Source organism: Watersipora subatra, chromosome 3 (genome assembly GCF_963576615.1).
Source record: "Watersipora subatra chromosome 3, tzWatSuba1.1, whole genome shotgun sequence".
In the NCBI taxonomy this organism is placed as follows: Eukaryota; Metazoa; Bryozoa; class Gymnolaemata; order Cheilostomatida; family Watersiporidae; genus Watersipora; species Watersipora subatra.
The window spans coordinates 51,717,493-51,733,611 of NC_088710.1; the positions used below are offsets into that span (position 1 = coordinate 51,717,493).

Below are 16,119 nucleotides of genomic sequence, written 5' to 3' on the forward strand. Positions count from 1 at the left end.
AGTAGCACCGCTTTGTATAGTAAAAATATTTTGTTATTTTGCATTATTGTAGACATAAAATATTTGTTTTTAGTTTTACTTTGCAGAATAGATTTTGCTGTTTAGAAAAATAAGCAAATCATTGTAAGTAAACGTTGAAGATGTGCGCTCCCCATAAATTTATTGTAAAAATTACCGTAATCATGGTCTATAAAACCTGTAAGATTCATTAGAAAAAAAGAAAAGTTGTCGATGCATATCAATAATACTGTAGTTATGGCACAGCGTACAAATTAGCAGAGTTAAGTCAAAATCTTCTTTTTTGCATGGCCAATGGAGTGACTTTGGAAAGATCTTAGAATGGATTAGGCAATTTACATGTATTTTACTGTTCTTGTAACGTAAATTCCCAATAACACAATCGTTCCTGGAATGGATTATTTATGTTGTACATGTAAAGGTGCCTACTTTACGTCTATGACCAACAAGAGACTTGACCTACCTGAGACAACTGGTTATCTACCTCCAACGAACACATATACCAATCTAGCATGCTCTCTACAAATAGCGCAGTTGACTAGGTACTACCATGGGGCTATTAAAATTACTACATTCAGACCTTGCATGGTTATTATAGTGAACTTGGGAAATACAATACTGCTCAAAATCAACATACACATCTGCGCCATCTTCAATTTAATCTAATACGTTGTATTTAAACCTCGACATGTAGGATTAATTCATCTCAATAGTTGCTTCCTAAGTCGGAACTGTCACTTGTTGGAGCAAATAATTTTTTAAGCAGAAGTTGTTTGATTCATTTCAGAGCTCACAAACATTGATGCTTGTTGTAAATATATAATTGCAAATATATTATAAAAACATATAAACCTTAATTAAATGTAAAGATTAAATTAATGGAATAATAATCAGGGAGAAGAGGCCTTTAGAAAAACCTAGATTGAAGTGTAAGTTCAGCGGCAAAGTAAGTGATAGAAATATGTGATGTAAAATTTTCTAATTTAGACTATATAAAGTTCAAATTAATGTAATTTATATATTTTTATTAGTTTTCTTGTCTTTTTTTATTTTTTACTAGTTTTCTTTTTTTATTTACAAAACTGTGATTTTTCAAGAAATTTCTTTGTATGCTACGAAATATATTTGCTGAAATTTTGTGTCCTATACGTATGTCTAACAGCTCGTATAGAATGGTGATTGTGAGTTGAGGTATAACTGTATATGTCAACAGATCAACTGCTCCACTTTTATATAGTAACCAAGCTTACTCATTAGAAAAGTGGTTTTTAACTTTTTTTGAGCTGTTGCACATTGTTTACAATTACAAAAAATCTTGGGGTGCAATACCAAACAAAATGGTATGGAAAGACACTCTAACGCATAATACATATACTGTAATTAATGAGTTTTTTAATGTATTTATACACTCGCTCAGTATGACACCTGGGTCTAATTTGATAAACACAACATAGGTATTTTTGCTGAAATGATAAAAAGATACTGGTCACATGCTGAAACCTCACAATAATCGTGACAACCTGATAAAAAATGTTTTCAATAGGACTCCAACTCATGACATTTAGCTGTGCAGACTGAGACTCTAACTAACTGCACTAATCACTCATCTATTTAGGCACGTAATACTTGTGTATTTACTTATTTTTTATGCCTTACGACAGAAGAAGCAAACAGACAGACATATAATGGACAATCTATATGTATAAATCCCAGTGTTTGTTTGTCTTATTATTGAGTTTTGTTGGTCTTTTTGTTTTCATCAATGTGTCCAGTTACAGCGATAAAAACCTAGCAATTAAAATCCACTGTGCAGAGGATTTCAGCCCGTGACATTCAAATCACAAGCCTACAAACAACTGCACGTAACTACTAGGTAAGTACTAGGCTGAGCCGTTCATATCATTACTAACACTCATACATATAGGTATGTCCTTATTGCGATTGCACATGCTAAATAGGCATTTGTTATTAATAATTTCATATTACCTTTTAGTATTGTTAATTTAAAAAAAAAATTTAAAAGGCTATTTTTTCACCTTTTGGCATTTTTTATAATCTTACTCTATCTGATAAAAATGTTGTCTAGTTAATAATAATAATGGAAGAGGATACAGCAGCTTTAACATTTCGAAATCTCACTATATCTTAGTAAATCCACCATTGAATTTCCCTCTGACAGTTTCTATCATCGACAGTCCTCTAACAAGACAATCTACTTCTAAACTTCCTGGCTTTATCATCAACGACTCTTTATTATGGCTAGACCACATCTCATTCATTTCAAATAAAATTTCATCTACCCTACGTTTATTTTATAACATTCGTCATCTTATGAACTTTGATACTGTCAGACTATATCACTATAATTTTATCTATTCCTATCTTATATATGGTCTACATGTGTTCTACCTTACAACACCTGTAAAATATACCAAAAAGCTATTTATGTTACAAAAACGGTTTACGACTTGTATGCAGAGACCTAAACATACTCCATAAAAACCATCACTTATCACCTATACCAACTTAATAACAAGCACTAGCGACTGGTGTTCTTCCCTTACCTAAGCTATCACAGTACTTTACCTGCCTCACGGCTCATTCAATACTCCACAATAACTGCTCTAAATATCTCAGCTATAGTTTTCAAACCGTAGACCATGGTTACAAAACCAGGACCAGATTTAAATTACCTAATGCTATAAACCACAACAAACTCAACAGTAATCTGCTAAATTCATTTAGTAACCTCTGCACTCATTTAAGAACTCTTCCTCTACAACCTTTTAAAACAAAACTCAAACTACACCTACTTTCCTCTGACCAATAATACCATTCACCATATAGCCTTACCTATTTTAACACTTCATAACTAGAATTTTGTTGTCATAGATATGCACAACTATTTTCAGAGAGCTTTTATTTGTCCACTTTGTTTAAACAATACTCATATCGATCCTCAAGTTAGCTTTTTACATATTCTCTGCATTCAGTTCCAACATTATCATATTAATTAGACTATTCATTATTTTTTAGTTAGACTATAGTTTTTTTGTGTTGTTCTTTTTTATTTTTTGTTGTACACTGCTTTTTAGTTAGTTTACTTGCTGTGGTGCCTTGTGGAAAACATATTGTGAAATATGACTATTAATTACCGCAATATAGATTGCTTTTATATATAGCTGTCAGGTTTTATTTATGTTTCTACATTTTGTGGACATCATGACTTGGGGCAATCATATTGTACAGGCTTCAGTTGGGTACCTTAGCTTGCCCTTAGCATAGTCTCAGACTTCTCAGCATCGCCATGTTAGTAGCTGGCTTTATGCCAAGCTTTCCCCGCTTATCCTTCAATAGCCGTTTTACGGCTCAAGCAAGCAGACGACTTTGTTTGAGATTTTATAGGGGTAGAAACTATATTATTTAAAAAAGATTTTAATAAAAAAATAATTATAAACAAATTTATTTATTATATTTAAATATAAAATTTATATTAAACTTTAGTTAAAAGATAAATTTATTTGTTTTATAGTTTTACTATAAAAATTTAATATTAATCAGTATCACCCCCCTCTAACAGCGCAAAGGAACCGAGTAGCAATGCGCTCACTCACCCTAAGTCATTTTTTTGTAGTTCGTGTTAGAGATTGTTACGTTGTGTTCATGTTTTTGTTAAACTAATACAAACATTTTTAATATAAAGTTCGAAGTTGTAATTCTGTTGAGTATTTCTTGTTCGTTATTCACGTATTATGGTATGTATTTATGGTTAAATTGAAATACTTGGGATAGAAAAATAAGCAGATTATCGGTAGTTTTTAAGATCATCTTTGTTACGCTGCACCTGTTTTAAACTTTTTTATGAAAGCATAAATATGTTGAACCAGTTAAAAAATTTGTTTTGTGATCTACATGTGTTTGGCTACATGTGAAATAAGATTGTCGTAAATATTACCGTAGGGCCTAAGGGTATTTTCAGAATTGTGACTAAATTGGAGAAGCAGATTAAATATTTGAATACTCAAATATTTGAAAAAAATTACAAAATACTTGAAAATTCAGAAAAAAATTCGTGTGTAGTGAATAGAATTAATTGATATAGTATTTGGTTTTGACCAAGTCCAATCATTTATCCATGTAGTGATCTGTAAATCATTAATTAACAGTGCACCCTCAAGATGCGATTACCCTGATATACGATTTTTTCACCTTATGGTGTTGAACATGGTGAGGTTTTCACCTCCTCATACGACTTTCATTTCGCCATACGAATTCAAGAAAATTTTCGCCCGTAACTTTTTTATGTATGGTTACATTGATTCTTGTGCACATTTCATACAAGAAAAACTACTGTACAACTTTCTCTGGATCATTTTACAAGCGCTAGCTAGCAATTTTCCGCATTGCACCAGCATATATAGTGCACCAGCAAGCATCATCTGCAATAAGTGATCAAGTATTCTGTTTCTTACATTGCCCCAAGTTAGTTTGCTTTTTTTAAAGCACACTCTGCACCAGTAGGAAAGCTGTTTCTTCCTGGCCGATTTTGCTTTTTAGCACCCAAAAGTGGTAAACTTTTATTTAAAACCAGTAAAAAAATTGGACAGGATTATAAAACCTTTTTAGCCTGCTAAAAACATCCATTTCATTACATATTAAATTTATTTTTCAAGTTCACAGTAACATAATTAACATTGATACGTCTTTGCCTCCTCTCTGCTCTACTTGTTACATGTACCAGCTCGAGTCACGTTACTCCAAATGTATGTACATCCTGTATAGTAAATAAAATTTAATTTTACTTTTTAATAGCCATTAAACGGTCAAGTTTGTGAAAGGCCACTTTCAATAACTGCATCGCTCGGCCTTTCTTGTTGAATTAGGTTGAAAAAGGTTCTAACTAGACATGCTAAATGTTATAGTGAAAGCGAGAACAAAAAAGTAAGAACTCCTTGCTGTACGTACTCCATTTAGTACACACATTATAATGTTGAATTTGATTGCAGATCGTAACCGTTACAATACACTAAATACGATACAGTTACTGTAGGTAACTATAATTACTAAAGTTAACATATTATTTTGTTATTAATTTTCATTATGTACACATTTATAAAAATTTGACAATTTTTATAAATGTCCCTTACCAAGAGATGTTTGCAATGTATAATTATAATGGTCTCTATACCCTACTGCTAATTTTTTCACCATACAATGCCAACTCTAGAACGGATCAACATCGTATTTCGAGGGTGCGCTGTATTGGTTATTGATGCAAGTTGGTCCAATTTTTTCTACAAATATAGTTATACTTGGACATAGGCGCAAAATGCGTCAAGGTCCAAACACATTAGGTGGTTCATGAAAAGCGTAGAGATATCGCTGGCGCGTGCCTAAACACACTTGAGCGATTCACCTGCAAACGATAACGTGGGCAAATTCACAAACTGCCAATAAAATTCTGCCCAATAGTTTCTGCGGAGTTGTTAAATTTAGGTTAGTCAATATGGCGCCGTCTAGGCAACGCCGTAAACAACTTCTGGCTTTTGTTGTTAATCCTATCTCACTTTCACGGATTGTACACTACAGAACAGACAAAACGATTTTAGTATTTTTACAGTGATATTTTACGATTTTTATATATAGTTAACTTCATAATAGTTTTTTATATTCAATATATTAAATATTTACAATCTCAAGATGGTCACCTGTGCAACAATAAACTCCCAAATGTTGGTTTCAACTAGTTTTTTGTAGTTTTTATCTGTTGTGTAATACAGAAAGTGACTTGGAATTTAATAAGATCACTTGGAAGTGATTTTATTTAATTTCTGAGTAACTCAGTGTTTGTTCTGATGATGTTTCAATCATTACAAGATAGCAAAATTTTGTTGTTGTACGTTGGTGAACATTGATAAAAAATAATTACACACCATAAAATGCATTCTGGGATATAAACCAATCGGTCGAAATGCATCTCGTTAATGATAAAGTTGTGTTAGAGAATGTCTACAGTTGTCGCTCTGCATGAGCGAGTTCTAGCGCAGATTGGCGTCACGCAGCGCGATATCGCCTCGAGTTTTCACCTTTAAGCACATAGACTATATATATATTTTTTATCACATACAGTGAAACACGGATAACTCGAACTTCGAGGGACCAAGCAAAAGTGTTGGAGTTATTAGGGCGTTCAAGTTATCAGGACAGTCATAAGTGCACGTATTTATCAGTAGATACGTGTACATATACAAACTATATATCAATCAAAAGCATAGATTGCTTGTTGCAAGTTGAAGGGTCTCTCGTGTGAAGTTTTAAATATTTTTAATCAGAAAGTATAGATATTTTTCTATCACTTGAGATTTGTTTGTTGCTTTAGGTGATGTGACTGCCAGGACGTTTTCAGATTAAAATTGGCAAAACTTGATCGCAGTTAAAAGGCTCAGAAAAAATACGTATTTTTCTACCGAGCGTTTTAACCAAGATCAATTTTGCAGTAAGTCGGTTATTACAAAACTGCTTTACTATTAAAAACCCATTATCAATTTTGCCGATATTGCTTTAAAGTTATCCAAATTTTGCCTCGCTTTTCTTGCTTTCAAAGGGCTTATCGCTAAGCGGATGTTTGGTAAAATTTGATTTTTGCAAACCTTGAGAAAAGTCGTTAATGAAAATATTTGCTGATGTTGGTAATAACGAGGCCTAAGAACTACTAAAAGTCGATGTTTATCTCTATGGCTTAGAATAAAGTGATATTCTAAAGCGATAGTAACAACCGTCTAGGTAGCCGTTTGGCAAAAAACTGTTCGAATTAACGGAGTTTCGGTCGAGTTATCTAAAGCCATTTATCATTGCGTGGGAACGGACCAAGCAAATCCATTCGAGTTAACCATGTGTTCCTTATATCCGAGGGCGATTTATCAGAGTTTCACTGTATTTCAATACATCAGAGTCTTGGCTTTCGAATGAGCCTATATTCAATACACAAAGAATAATAGAACTACGAAAACAGGGTGTCAAGTATGTCCTGCAAAAAATCACTCTGTTGCGGTTCCCACAATGCGATGTCATAATTATTATTTAGCCTTAAATCGTCGATCCCTTTCATTAAGACCATTCAGGCTGCGCTTTTCTGTGACAATCGATGCTGTTAAACCCAGAGAGCGCTAATAATAAACCAGGATTCTAGATAATCAACAATGCCCGGGAATAGTGCCAAGGTTGCACAATAGCTCGATAGTCGATTTCGATAGTCAATAGTTGTCTTTCTCGATATGAATATGTTGCCTATTTTTAGCCTATCGAAACATCCGAAACAAATATATTATTATCGAATAATAAAAAATAATATAACTTGATAGTTATCGCCCTCGGATAGCTTGAACACATGGTTAACTCGAACGAATTTGTTTGGTCCGTTCCCACGCAATGATAAATTGCTTTAGATAACGCGACCTCAACTTGGTTAACTCGAACAGTTTTTTTGCCCAACGGCTACTACGACGGTTGTTATTGCTTTAGAATATCACTTTATTCCAAGCCATAGAGACAAACCTCAACTTTTAGTAGTTCTTAGACGTCGTTATTACCTTCATCGGCAAAATATTTTCGTTAACGACTTTTCCAAAGGTTTGCAAAATCAAATTTTGCCTATCATCCGCTTAGCGATGGCTCTCCGAAAGCTAAAAAAAGTGAGCTAACCTTCGAATAAACTTAAAGAAAAATCGGCAAACTTGATCTTGGTTAAAACAATGATATACATAATACAGCCCTCTGTATATCATTCCTGGGGGCTGTATATCATTGGTTAAAACGCTCAAAAAAAGATGTCTTCTGAGCATTTCAACAGCGATCAAGTTAGGCTAATTTTAATCTGAAAACGTCCTGGCAATCACATCACTTCAAACAACAAACCAATCTCAAGTGATAGAAAAGTCTATACTTTCTGATAACTTTTTTTAAGCTTTACACTAGAAGCCTTTTAATTTGCAACAAGCCATCTATGCATTTGATTTATATATAGTTTGTATATGTACAATTATCTACTAATAAATATATGGACTTGGGACAGTGCTCTGATAACTTGAACGCTCTGATAACTCGAACACCTTTTCCTATTCCTTCCCACAATCCTCGATCTTTTCAGGCACGATAATTCGATAGTTTTATCAGCTGCCAAGTCACTCGATAACTATCGGTGAACTCTGTCTGCTCATTGATAATTCGATACTCTCGCTATCGGTGGGACAACTACAACGATAGCCGATAACAACTTTTCAAACAACAAATGCCATCCTTAGATCGTGCTAACGCCCGACCAATACAAACACATGTTCTGAGTTAATTAATTATGCTACAATAAATACCCTACAGGATGAATTTATTTGCGGAGTTAAGTTTCACGCAAATTGCCTTTTTTATGTATAATTCGCGGGTAAACACAATCACTCTCTATTAAGAATTAACTCTATTGCAGCTAGCAATAGAATTAACCCTTCGCATGTGCACACCATGTGTTTCGGTTTCTATTTAGCTTACAAATATGAGTCAATCATGCTAAGCATAAACTTCTTGCCGCGTTCAGAGGTTTTCACGAATATTCATTGATTTGGAGACCTTCGATGACCCAACAACTTGTGATGATAAGTAATGAGTAGGAGGGATTTTTGAGATGACAACGCCATGCCGAATAACTTGTGAAAACTCTAATTTTGTAAAAAAGTTTGATACTTTAACAATAGGGTTAACTCGAAGCCCTGGCGATGATTTTAAAAAGGTTTTAGTACTCAGCTACATTTAGTATTTTTGCCTAGTGGCTAGTTTTTTATTTGAGGCAGTAGTTATTCTCCCTTGGGATTAAAAATAGAACTAATTATTTGCGGAATTTGATAATTCGCGGAATTGACTGTTCGTGAAATCGCGAATTTTATATTCATCGAATATTTTCATCTTATAGGTTATGTCAATTACCTCGTATCTCGAATCAACTTTTTGTATAAACTACTTGATACAAATTGATCGTTCTCACCTCTAATAAAAACCACCTAAAACAGTATTACTATGGAAAAATATATGTTCATTTGTCTTATCTCACCACCCAGCTCACAAAGTAACAAATACCAATCATTTGGTTATCTGGTATGAAAATAATATGTACAACACTGAATGCAGTGCTAACTTTCAAGACAGATGGTAGTGGCTAATATCGTTGTGGAAAAGACTTTGATGGCAACACGTTCAGTACACCCCGCTTTTGTTTTGCGATACCACGTGACATAACATCAATTTAACACTTGTACGTCTAGTCTCGGAATAACACGAGGAAATGTTTTTCTGCCTAATCCTTTGACCGAGTAAACCTGGCTTCATAGTTTCACTTTATTTATTCATAGTTCCTGTTTACGTAGGATTACAAAATTTTGATAGCTCTGTGCAGTATAGGTTTTTAAGATAGTTCTGAAGGTTTGAAAGCTTCAGGACTATCAGTTATTAGGATATTGCCAAAGTACGGACGACATTTCTAACCAATCGAGCAATGAAAAATGGCTTTGCTAGAACAATAGCTCTTTTAGTACTTCGGCCCTGTGATCTACGTATGTTCACAACATTTTGCTCGCTTTGTGTGGTTTAGATTTTCAGTGTAATTCCAAAGCTTTAAGTCAATTGGCCTATTCTTGAGATATTGCTGAAATACTGAGGGCACTTCTAATCGACTGAAAAATCGCTGCTCCCAGAACTTTGGTTTCTAATATTATGCTGATTGAAATTATTACCAAGAAGATCAAAAAGAGGACTAGAAAGCTTGTCAGCAACAAGAGCTTTATACATAGAAACGATTTGTTTTTTATTCATACAAAATATACGCTATCAGCCTCGGTGTACATTGATCATTGTTTCTTCAGGTCTCTTTAAATCATCAAATCTTTAAAAGAGTGAGAAAAACTATGTACTATATTTGATTTCTGTTTTTTATCGAGATTTACTAGGTAATGCTAAGAATCATTTCTACAAATGTGCTATCCCAAGTAGCTTGAAAGTCAATTGAAAGTTGTTAGTACCGCGTAGAATCAGGGAACTTGCTTATGTATTCAAGCTTGGGCTTCAAAGTTGTTAACCTAAATGAATTTATCTTACTACGCACACATATGAAATGAGTTTTGTCTTCGTGTTATTTTATCTTTTGACTCGGCTCATTTTGCTTCGAATTTAGACTTGCTCTCGCTTCCACTTTTCACTGGTCTTTTCAAATCCATTTTGATCCAATGAGAAAGACCGAGCAATGCTGTTCTTGTAAGCAGTTTTGCCTACTCGGTCACCTAGCGCTGCATTGAAAATGGTCTCATATGCTTGCATCTCAAGTTTGTCTCACATCTCAAAGCAAAAATTTGCGCAGAATTTTTCATACATGAAATTTCTTTCGTGTTGGGACATTTGTATGTCGAGGTTAAACTGTATTACGGAATTCGAACCCATTGCAGTTTGGTTGTAAATAAGTCATAATAAAACAGTATGGCCCAGCCTGATGGTAAATACCATCTGCAAATATTTTTTATACGGTGATCTTTTTGTTGTTCCAAACTGCAAAATTTATCAATAGTAGAAATATGGTAATAGTATATACATGTATATTCTCATTATAAATCTTCCTGAATTTTTATAACATGTTTTAATTGCTTAACGCAAAAAGAAGATGGTTCTAAGAAGTTTGGTTTTAATTGGTTCAATACTATAGTATTATTTATATAGATGCAAACTAAACTGAGATTGAGAAATTAATTGAATGTTCCAACATATTGTAATAAATCTTAGGTCATAAGAAGTCATTTAAGTCTTTGGTGAAATGCTCCTGTTCATCATAATTTTTATTAAACCATTGTATTTGTTTTCCAAGTCAGTAGATGCTAATAAGCTAGCAATTCAAAATTTAACTCGCAAGTGGCAGTTAACGGACATTTGTTTCATAGCGAGGTACATGCTTGACCCTCAAGGTTACTTGCCATTATATTGTGATGATCGTTGTAAATTCATGATAGCTTAATCTTAATCAATTACAGATTTTGTTGAGATTAGTTTTGCTGGAGTGCATGTCTTCGTGAAATATTTATTTTGTCACGTGATTAGCGCTTTTATTTCGAATGTTTTTGTGATGTACTACATACATAAAAGTCACCAAAAATGTTTTTAATGCTCAATTAGTAAGAAATAGTTGCCAAACAACAAATTAGTAGGCCAGGATCAGATTTTTAACATTGAATGAAATTGGTGTTAAAAAGCCCAAGCAAAGCAATAGCTTTTCTGTTAGCGCCAGCAAGCTATTGAGCTAACTATTACAAAAGCGGGAGTTACCTGTACATGATATACGTAGTGTCAACTTTTCTAACTGAAGATAGTAGTAAATGTTCTGCCTCTGCTGGATGAAACACGGTGATTTTTGACAGTGTGATTCTCGGGTGGAGTTAATCCTCAATTGCATGTCCAAACCAACCGGCCGCAGATAAAGATCGTACTTTTTAGTTAGAGAATGTTAATTTTTTGTTAACATTCACGACATGCTCATATATTTTGATTTGCTAATATTTCCTTTACTACATCCTATTCAACGATATTAAACAAGATTAGGTTGATCTGATTTTCAAGCCTTGATTAGGCAAACCGAAAATAAATGGATCTTGCACTAACATATTTTGATTTTGAACATACTGTTAAAGCAAATAAACTACCTAATAGCAAAATTGTTATAGCAACAATATAAGTATTGATAGGTCACTAATGGAAATATGTTGAGCTATACTGTCGAAAGTAATTTTCTAATAGTCAAAATTTTCAAAACATGAAGTTGCTACATGCTGAAAAAAAAACGTCGCTTGGTGAAAACGTGTATAGCCTGTTCTAGCAAAGGAAATACCACTTGTGCGTTGAGGCAATCTGCATATCTCATAAAACCTTTATTTGAACCCCATTACGCGCTATCTTTCAACCCTTCCTTGTAGTGGTGTATTATTAGTTAGATGTAGCGTTCAAATGGAGGCATATAAACAGAAGTTTTAAGGTAGGAAAAATCATCCAAATTTTTCCAACTATCTGCGACTGCTGGGAAATTTTTACCAAGAAAAGAATAAACATAACAAGGTGCAGATTTATTTATAAAAGTAAATTCATATGATAGAAGCAATTTTTCTCATGCATCAATCAAAATCCTTTTTTGAAAAAATCTAGCATCCCTAGTGTCAGTTTCCTATGATAGGTAAAAGATCGTTTTATTTTTGTTGTGTTAGTGATGGATTTATTGTGTTATACAGTCGCATAATACAGTAATACTTCAACTTACGAGTGCTCTAACGTACGAGAAACTTGAGATACGAGCCAGCTTTTAAGCAAGTTTTAGCACTAATATACGAGCAATGTTTGAGATACGAGCACGTGAGTCAGTTGCAAAGTATGCCGGAGGTGTTTTATGAGAACAGCATCACTCTGTATTTTTCAACTACTCAGGTTATACTTTTGTACCGTGTTTTCTGTGCGCAATTTTCAGTGCAGAATTATGTGAATTAAAAATACGGTGCGTAGACCGAAAGTTTGCCAGTAAAATGAAAGATAATGGAAAGAAAAAGCAAATGATAATTGATATTAAACGGAAAATTATTGTAAAGTATGCGAAATGTGTATGTGTGATTGATCTAGCTCAGCAATATGACAGAAATACATCTACAATCATCAAACCGAAGGGTTATATTCAGGGCATTTAGTTTGCAAAAGGACTAACCATAGTTTCTAAACGACGCAGCGATCTTCACGACCGCTGATGGAGAGACTGCTCAGGCATTGGATAAAAGATAAACAGTTGGCCGGTGACAGCGTAACTGAAACGATGTTTCAATAAAGGCGAAAAGGCCTATGTGAAAAGGCCAGTGCTATCTATAAAAATTATAAAAAATAGCCTTTCGGACAAGTTGGCTAGTGGTCGTGCATTAACCCTTTGTGACGACACCAGTGTTCGTCCTAATCGCAACACGTTGAAAGGGCGACAAAGGCAAACGTTCTTACATAGGTTTATCTTAAAACGGCCGGCTAGTCGTGAAAGCGAAACAAAGGAAAAATTAGCTAACCAGCGAGAAACTTCCAACTATGAACGCCAAAGAAATTTTAATTACGAAAAATGAAAGTTTGCTTTTAGGTTTGCTTTTAAGTTTGTTTTTTAAGACTTTGATAAAATCCAAATTTATCAAATTCAACTGTTGTAATAAAGAATAAGACTTATATCTCCCTCCCTGGCAAATGCTAGCGTTAGCTGCTACTGTATGTGTTTAATTTTACATTTTAATTAATCACATTTCCTTGCATTGTTTTTTATTTGTTGCTTTTTGAAAGCATGTGGTAAGTTAGAACAAAAACCAACATGTTTTTTCTGTTACAATATCTTGTTTTGAGTGTTTTATTTGCATTTTTTAGAGTATAGAAACCAATTAATATATATTTAATTGTTCTATATATAAATAAATTGCACCAACATGCGAGTAAATTGACATACGAGCTCAGTCTCGGAACGCATTAAGCTCGTAAGTCGAAGTATGACTGTAGATAGTTTCTACAAGTGACCTAATATTCGAGGCAATAGATATAATAAGCTTCTATATGACCTTATATTAGATGAAATTGCTGATATAACAAGTCGACCCTTTTTACCCTTTGAATTTGCTCACCACTCGAAGCCACATATTTTCTTTTCATACAGCGTGAAAAGACTTGTCTTTTCAGCAAAAGAGTTTGTACCATAGACATTTAACAAATGTGCATAGAGGCCAAAACATTTCTCTACAAGCTTATATATTTTGCTAGCAGTTAATGCTACAAAGACTCGTCTTTTCAGCGCATTGGTTGTCTTAGGCGCTCAGTTGGTAGGTTAATTGAGATGAGCAAATACCGTTCAAGATGCAGGCGATAAGGTTAATCACTGTTATCGGCAGCTTAAAAGTGTTATTTACTTTTACAAACCCATGATGACTCAAGTATGTATTTGCATATTCAAAACGGAGATTTTTTAGGCCAAGTTAGCCAACTGCTTGCCTTATAACAAATATTTGCTAAATACCAAATGCTGTTTGAATTTGGCAGTACTTGTTCCAAAATCCGTTACCATGTAGGTCGCTTGTCATTGAAGACAACATAGATGTCATTGATTGTCATTGATGGACAACTATTTTGAGTATACCCATTGGCCTCAAAGTTCGTTTGCTTAAAGGTTGACTTGCAACAAAATTCACATAACAGTTATTTGGTATCAAAAGATTCACCATGTTTTACTCTGTTGTGTCGTAGGTGCCAAATATGTGGAAATGTGATTACAGGCTCTTAAAAGCTCAAAAACTAAAAGCCGCCGTAGATGTCTTCATTTCGATGACGTAGCCATGAAATTTAATTATTGTCTTGTCACGTGATGTTCTCACATGAATTGAAAGGCCAATAAAAAGCTCAATATAAAACTTATCGTAGCACTAGTTTATGACAAACACTTCGGGTTTTACCGAAGACCCTGTATCAAATATAGATGCTCGCTACTTTACAGTTTTGGTTCGGTTTGGTCTAATCGGCAAGTCGTAATCTGATCATGTGACCCAATACTTCGCAAATAATTTCTGCAGCACTTTTCGATTATCACAAATGACCAACAGGCTCGTCATGATTATCAGACAATGATATTTACTCCTTCAAGCTAAGGCTAAAAAATTAAATGAATATTTACGGTAAATTTTAAGACATCACAGCTAAAAGTGACAGCATTACAATGACGATAAAACAGACGCGTAAGAACAACAGACATGGTTTTATCGAATGCGTGAAGTATATTTGTGAAAATATTTCGACGAATAAGGTTGCAAGAAAGTGTCAACAGAAACCATCTACCACAGCTACGTCACATTTGAGCCGTTTTGGAAAGAGAATCCAAACTACGGCGGTCTCGTGTGGCTGCGAATAACTGTTCGTTTTTGAGCTTTCAAGAGCCTGTAATCACATTTCCACATATTTTGCAGCTACCACAGAGTAAGACGTGGTGAATCTTTTCATATTAAATAACTGTAATGTGAATTTTGTTGCAAGTCAACCATTAATACCAGTCATTGACTTTGATGCGTACTCACACTAACTGGTTTCTATAAATACAATAAAATGCTCATTTAAAGGTTTACTTGCAACAAAATTCACATTACAGTTATTTGGTATTACAAGATTCACCAAGTCTTACTCTGCTGTTTTGTAGGTGCAAAATATGTGGGAATGTGGTTACAAGCTGTTAAAAGCTCAAAAACGAACGGTTATTCGCCGCCATCATGAAACCACTGTTGATTAGAATCGGTTTATTTCTCTGACGTAGTCAATCCGTTTGGTTATTGTTTTGACACGTAATGTTCTCACGTGAATTAAAAGGCCAATAACAGGCTCAATATAAACTTTGCGTAGCACTAGTTTCTTACAAACACTTTGGGTTTTACCGAAAAACCTGTATCAAGTATAGAGGCTTGCTACTTTACAGTTTTGTTTCGGCTTGGTCTAATCGTCTAGGCGTAATCTGATCATGTGACCCATCTTTCCTGCTAAACAGCCCGAATAATTTCTGCAGCATTTTTCAATTATGACAGATGACCAACAGGCTCGTCACGTTTATCAGAGGATGATGATATGTAGTCATTCGAGTTAAGGTTACAAAATTAAGTGAATCTTCTTGGCAGGTTATAATATATCATTGCTGAAAGTGACAGCATTACAGTTATGATGAAATAGGAGCGTAAGGACAAGAGACATGGTTTTATTGAATCTGTGAAGTATATTTGTGAAAATGTTTCAACGAATGAGGTGGCATGAAAGTGTAAACGGAAACCATCTCATTCAACTATGTCCCATTTGAACCGTTTTAGAAAACGAATCCAAACTATTGTGGTCTCGTGTGGCTGCGATTAACCTTTCGTTTTTGAGCTTTTAAAAGCTTGTAAGCACATTTCCACATATTTTGCACCTACAAAACAGCAGAGTAAGACATGGTGAATCTTTTGATACCAAATAACTGTAATGTGAATTTTGTTGCAAGTCAACCTTTAAGGTTTATAA

General features: G+C 34.2%; 1 protein-coding gene across 4 annotated transcripts in view; it reads left to right on the forward strand.

The window, feature by feature from the left end:
- The first annotated feature begins 3,659 nt into the window (after nt 1-3,659).
- The window catches only part of LOC137391705 (protein boule-like), a 43,767-nt gene continuing 31,307 nt past the window's right edge, over nt 3,660-16,119 (forward strand). For all 4 annotated transcript variants that reach the window (XM_068078234.1, XM_068078235.1, XM_068078236.1 and 1 more), the window contains exon 1: nt 3,660-3,773. In XM_068078234.1, the coding sequence (XP_067934335.1) occupies nt 3,771-3,773 (3 nt within the window). In that variant the 5' untranslated portion in view covers nt 3,660-3,770. The remainder of the gene's footprint in view (nt 3,774-16,119) is intronic.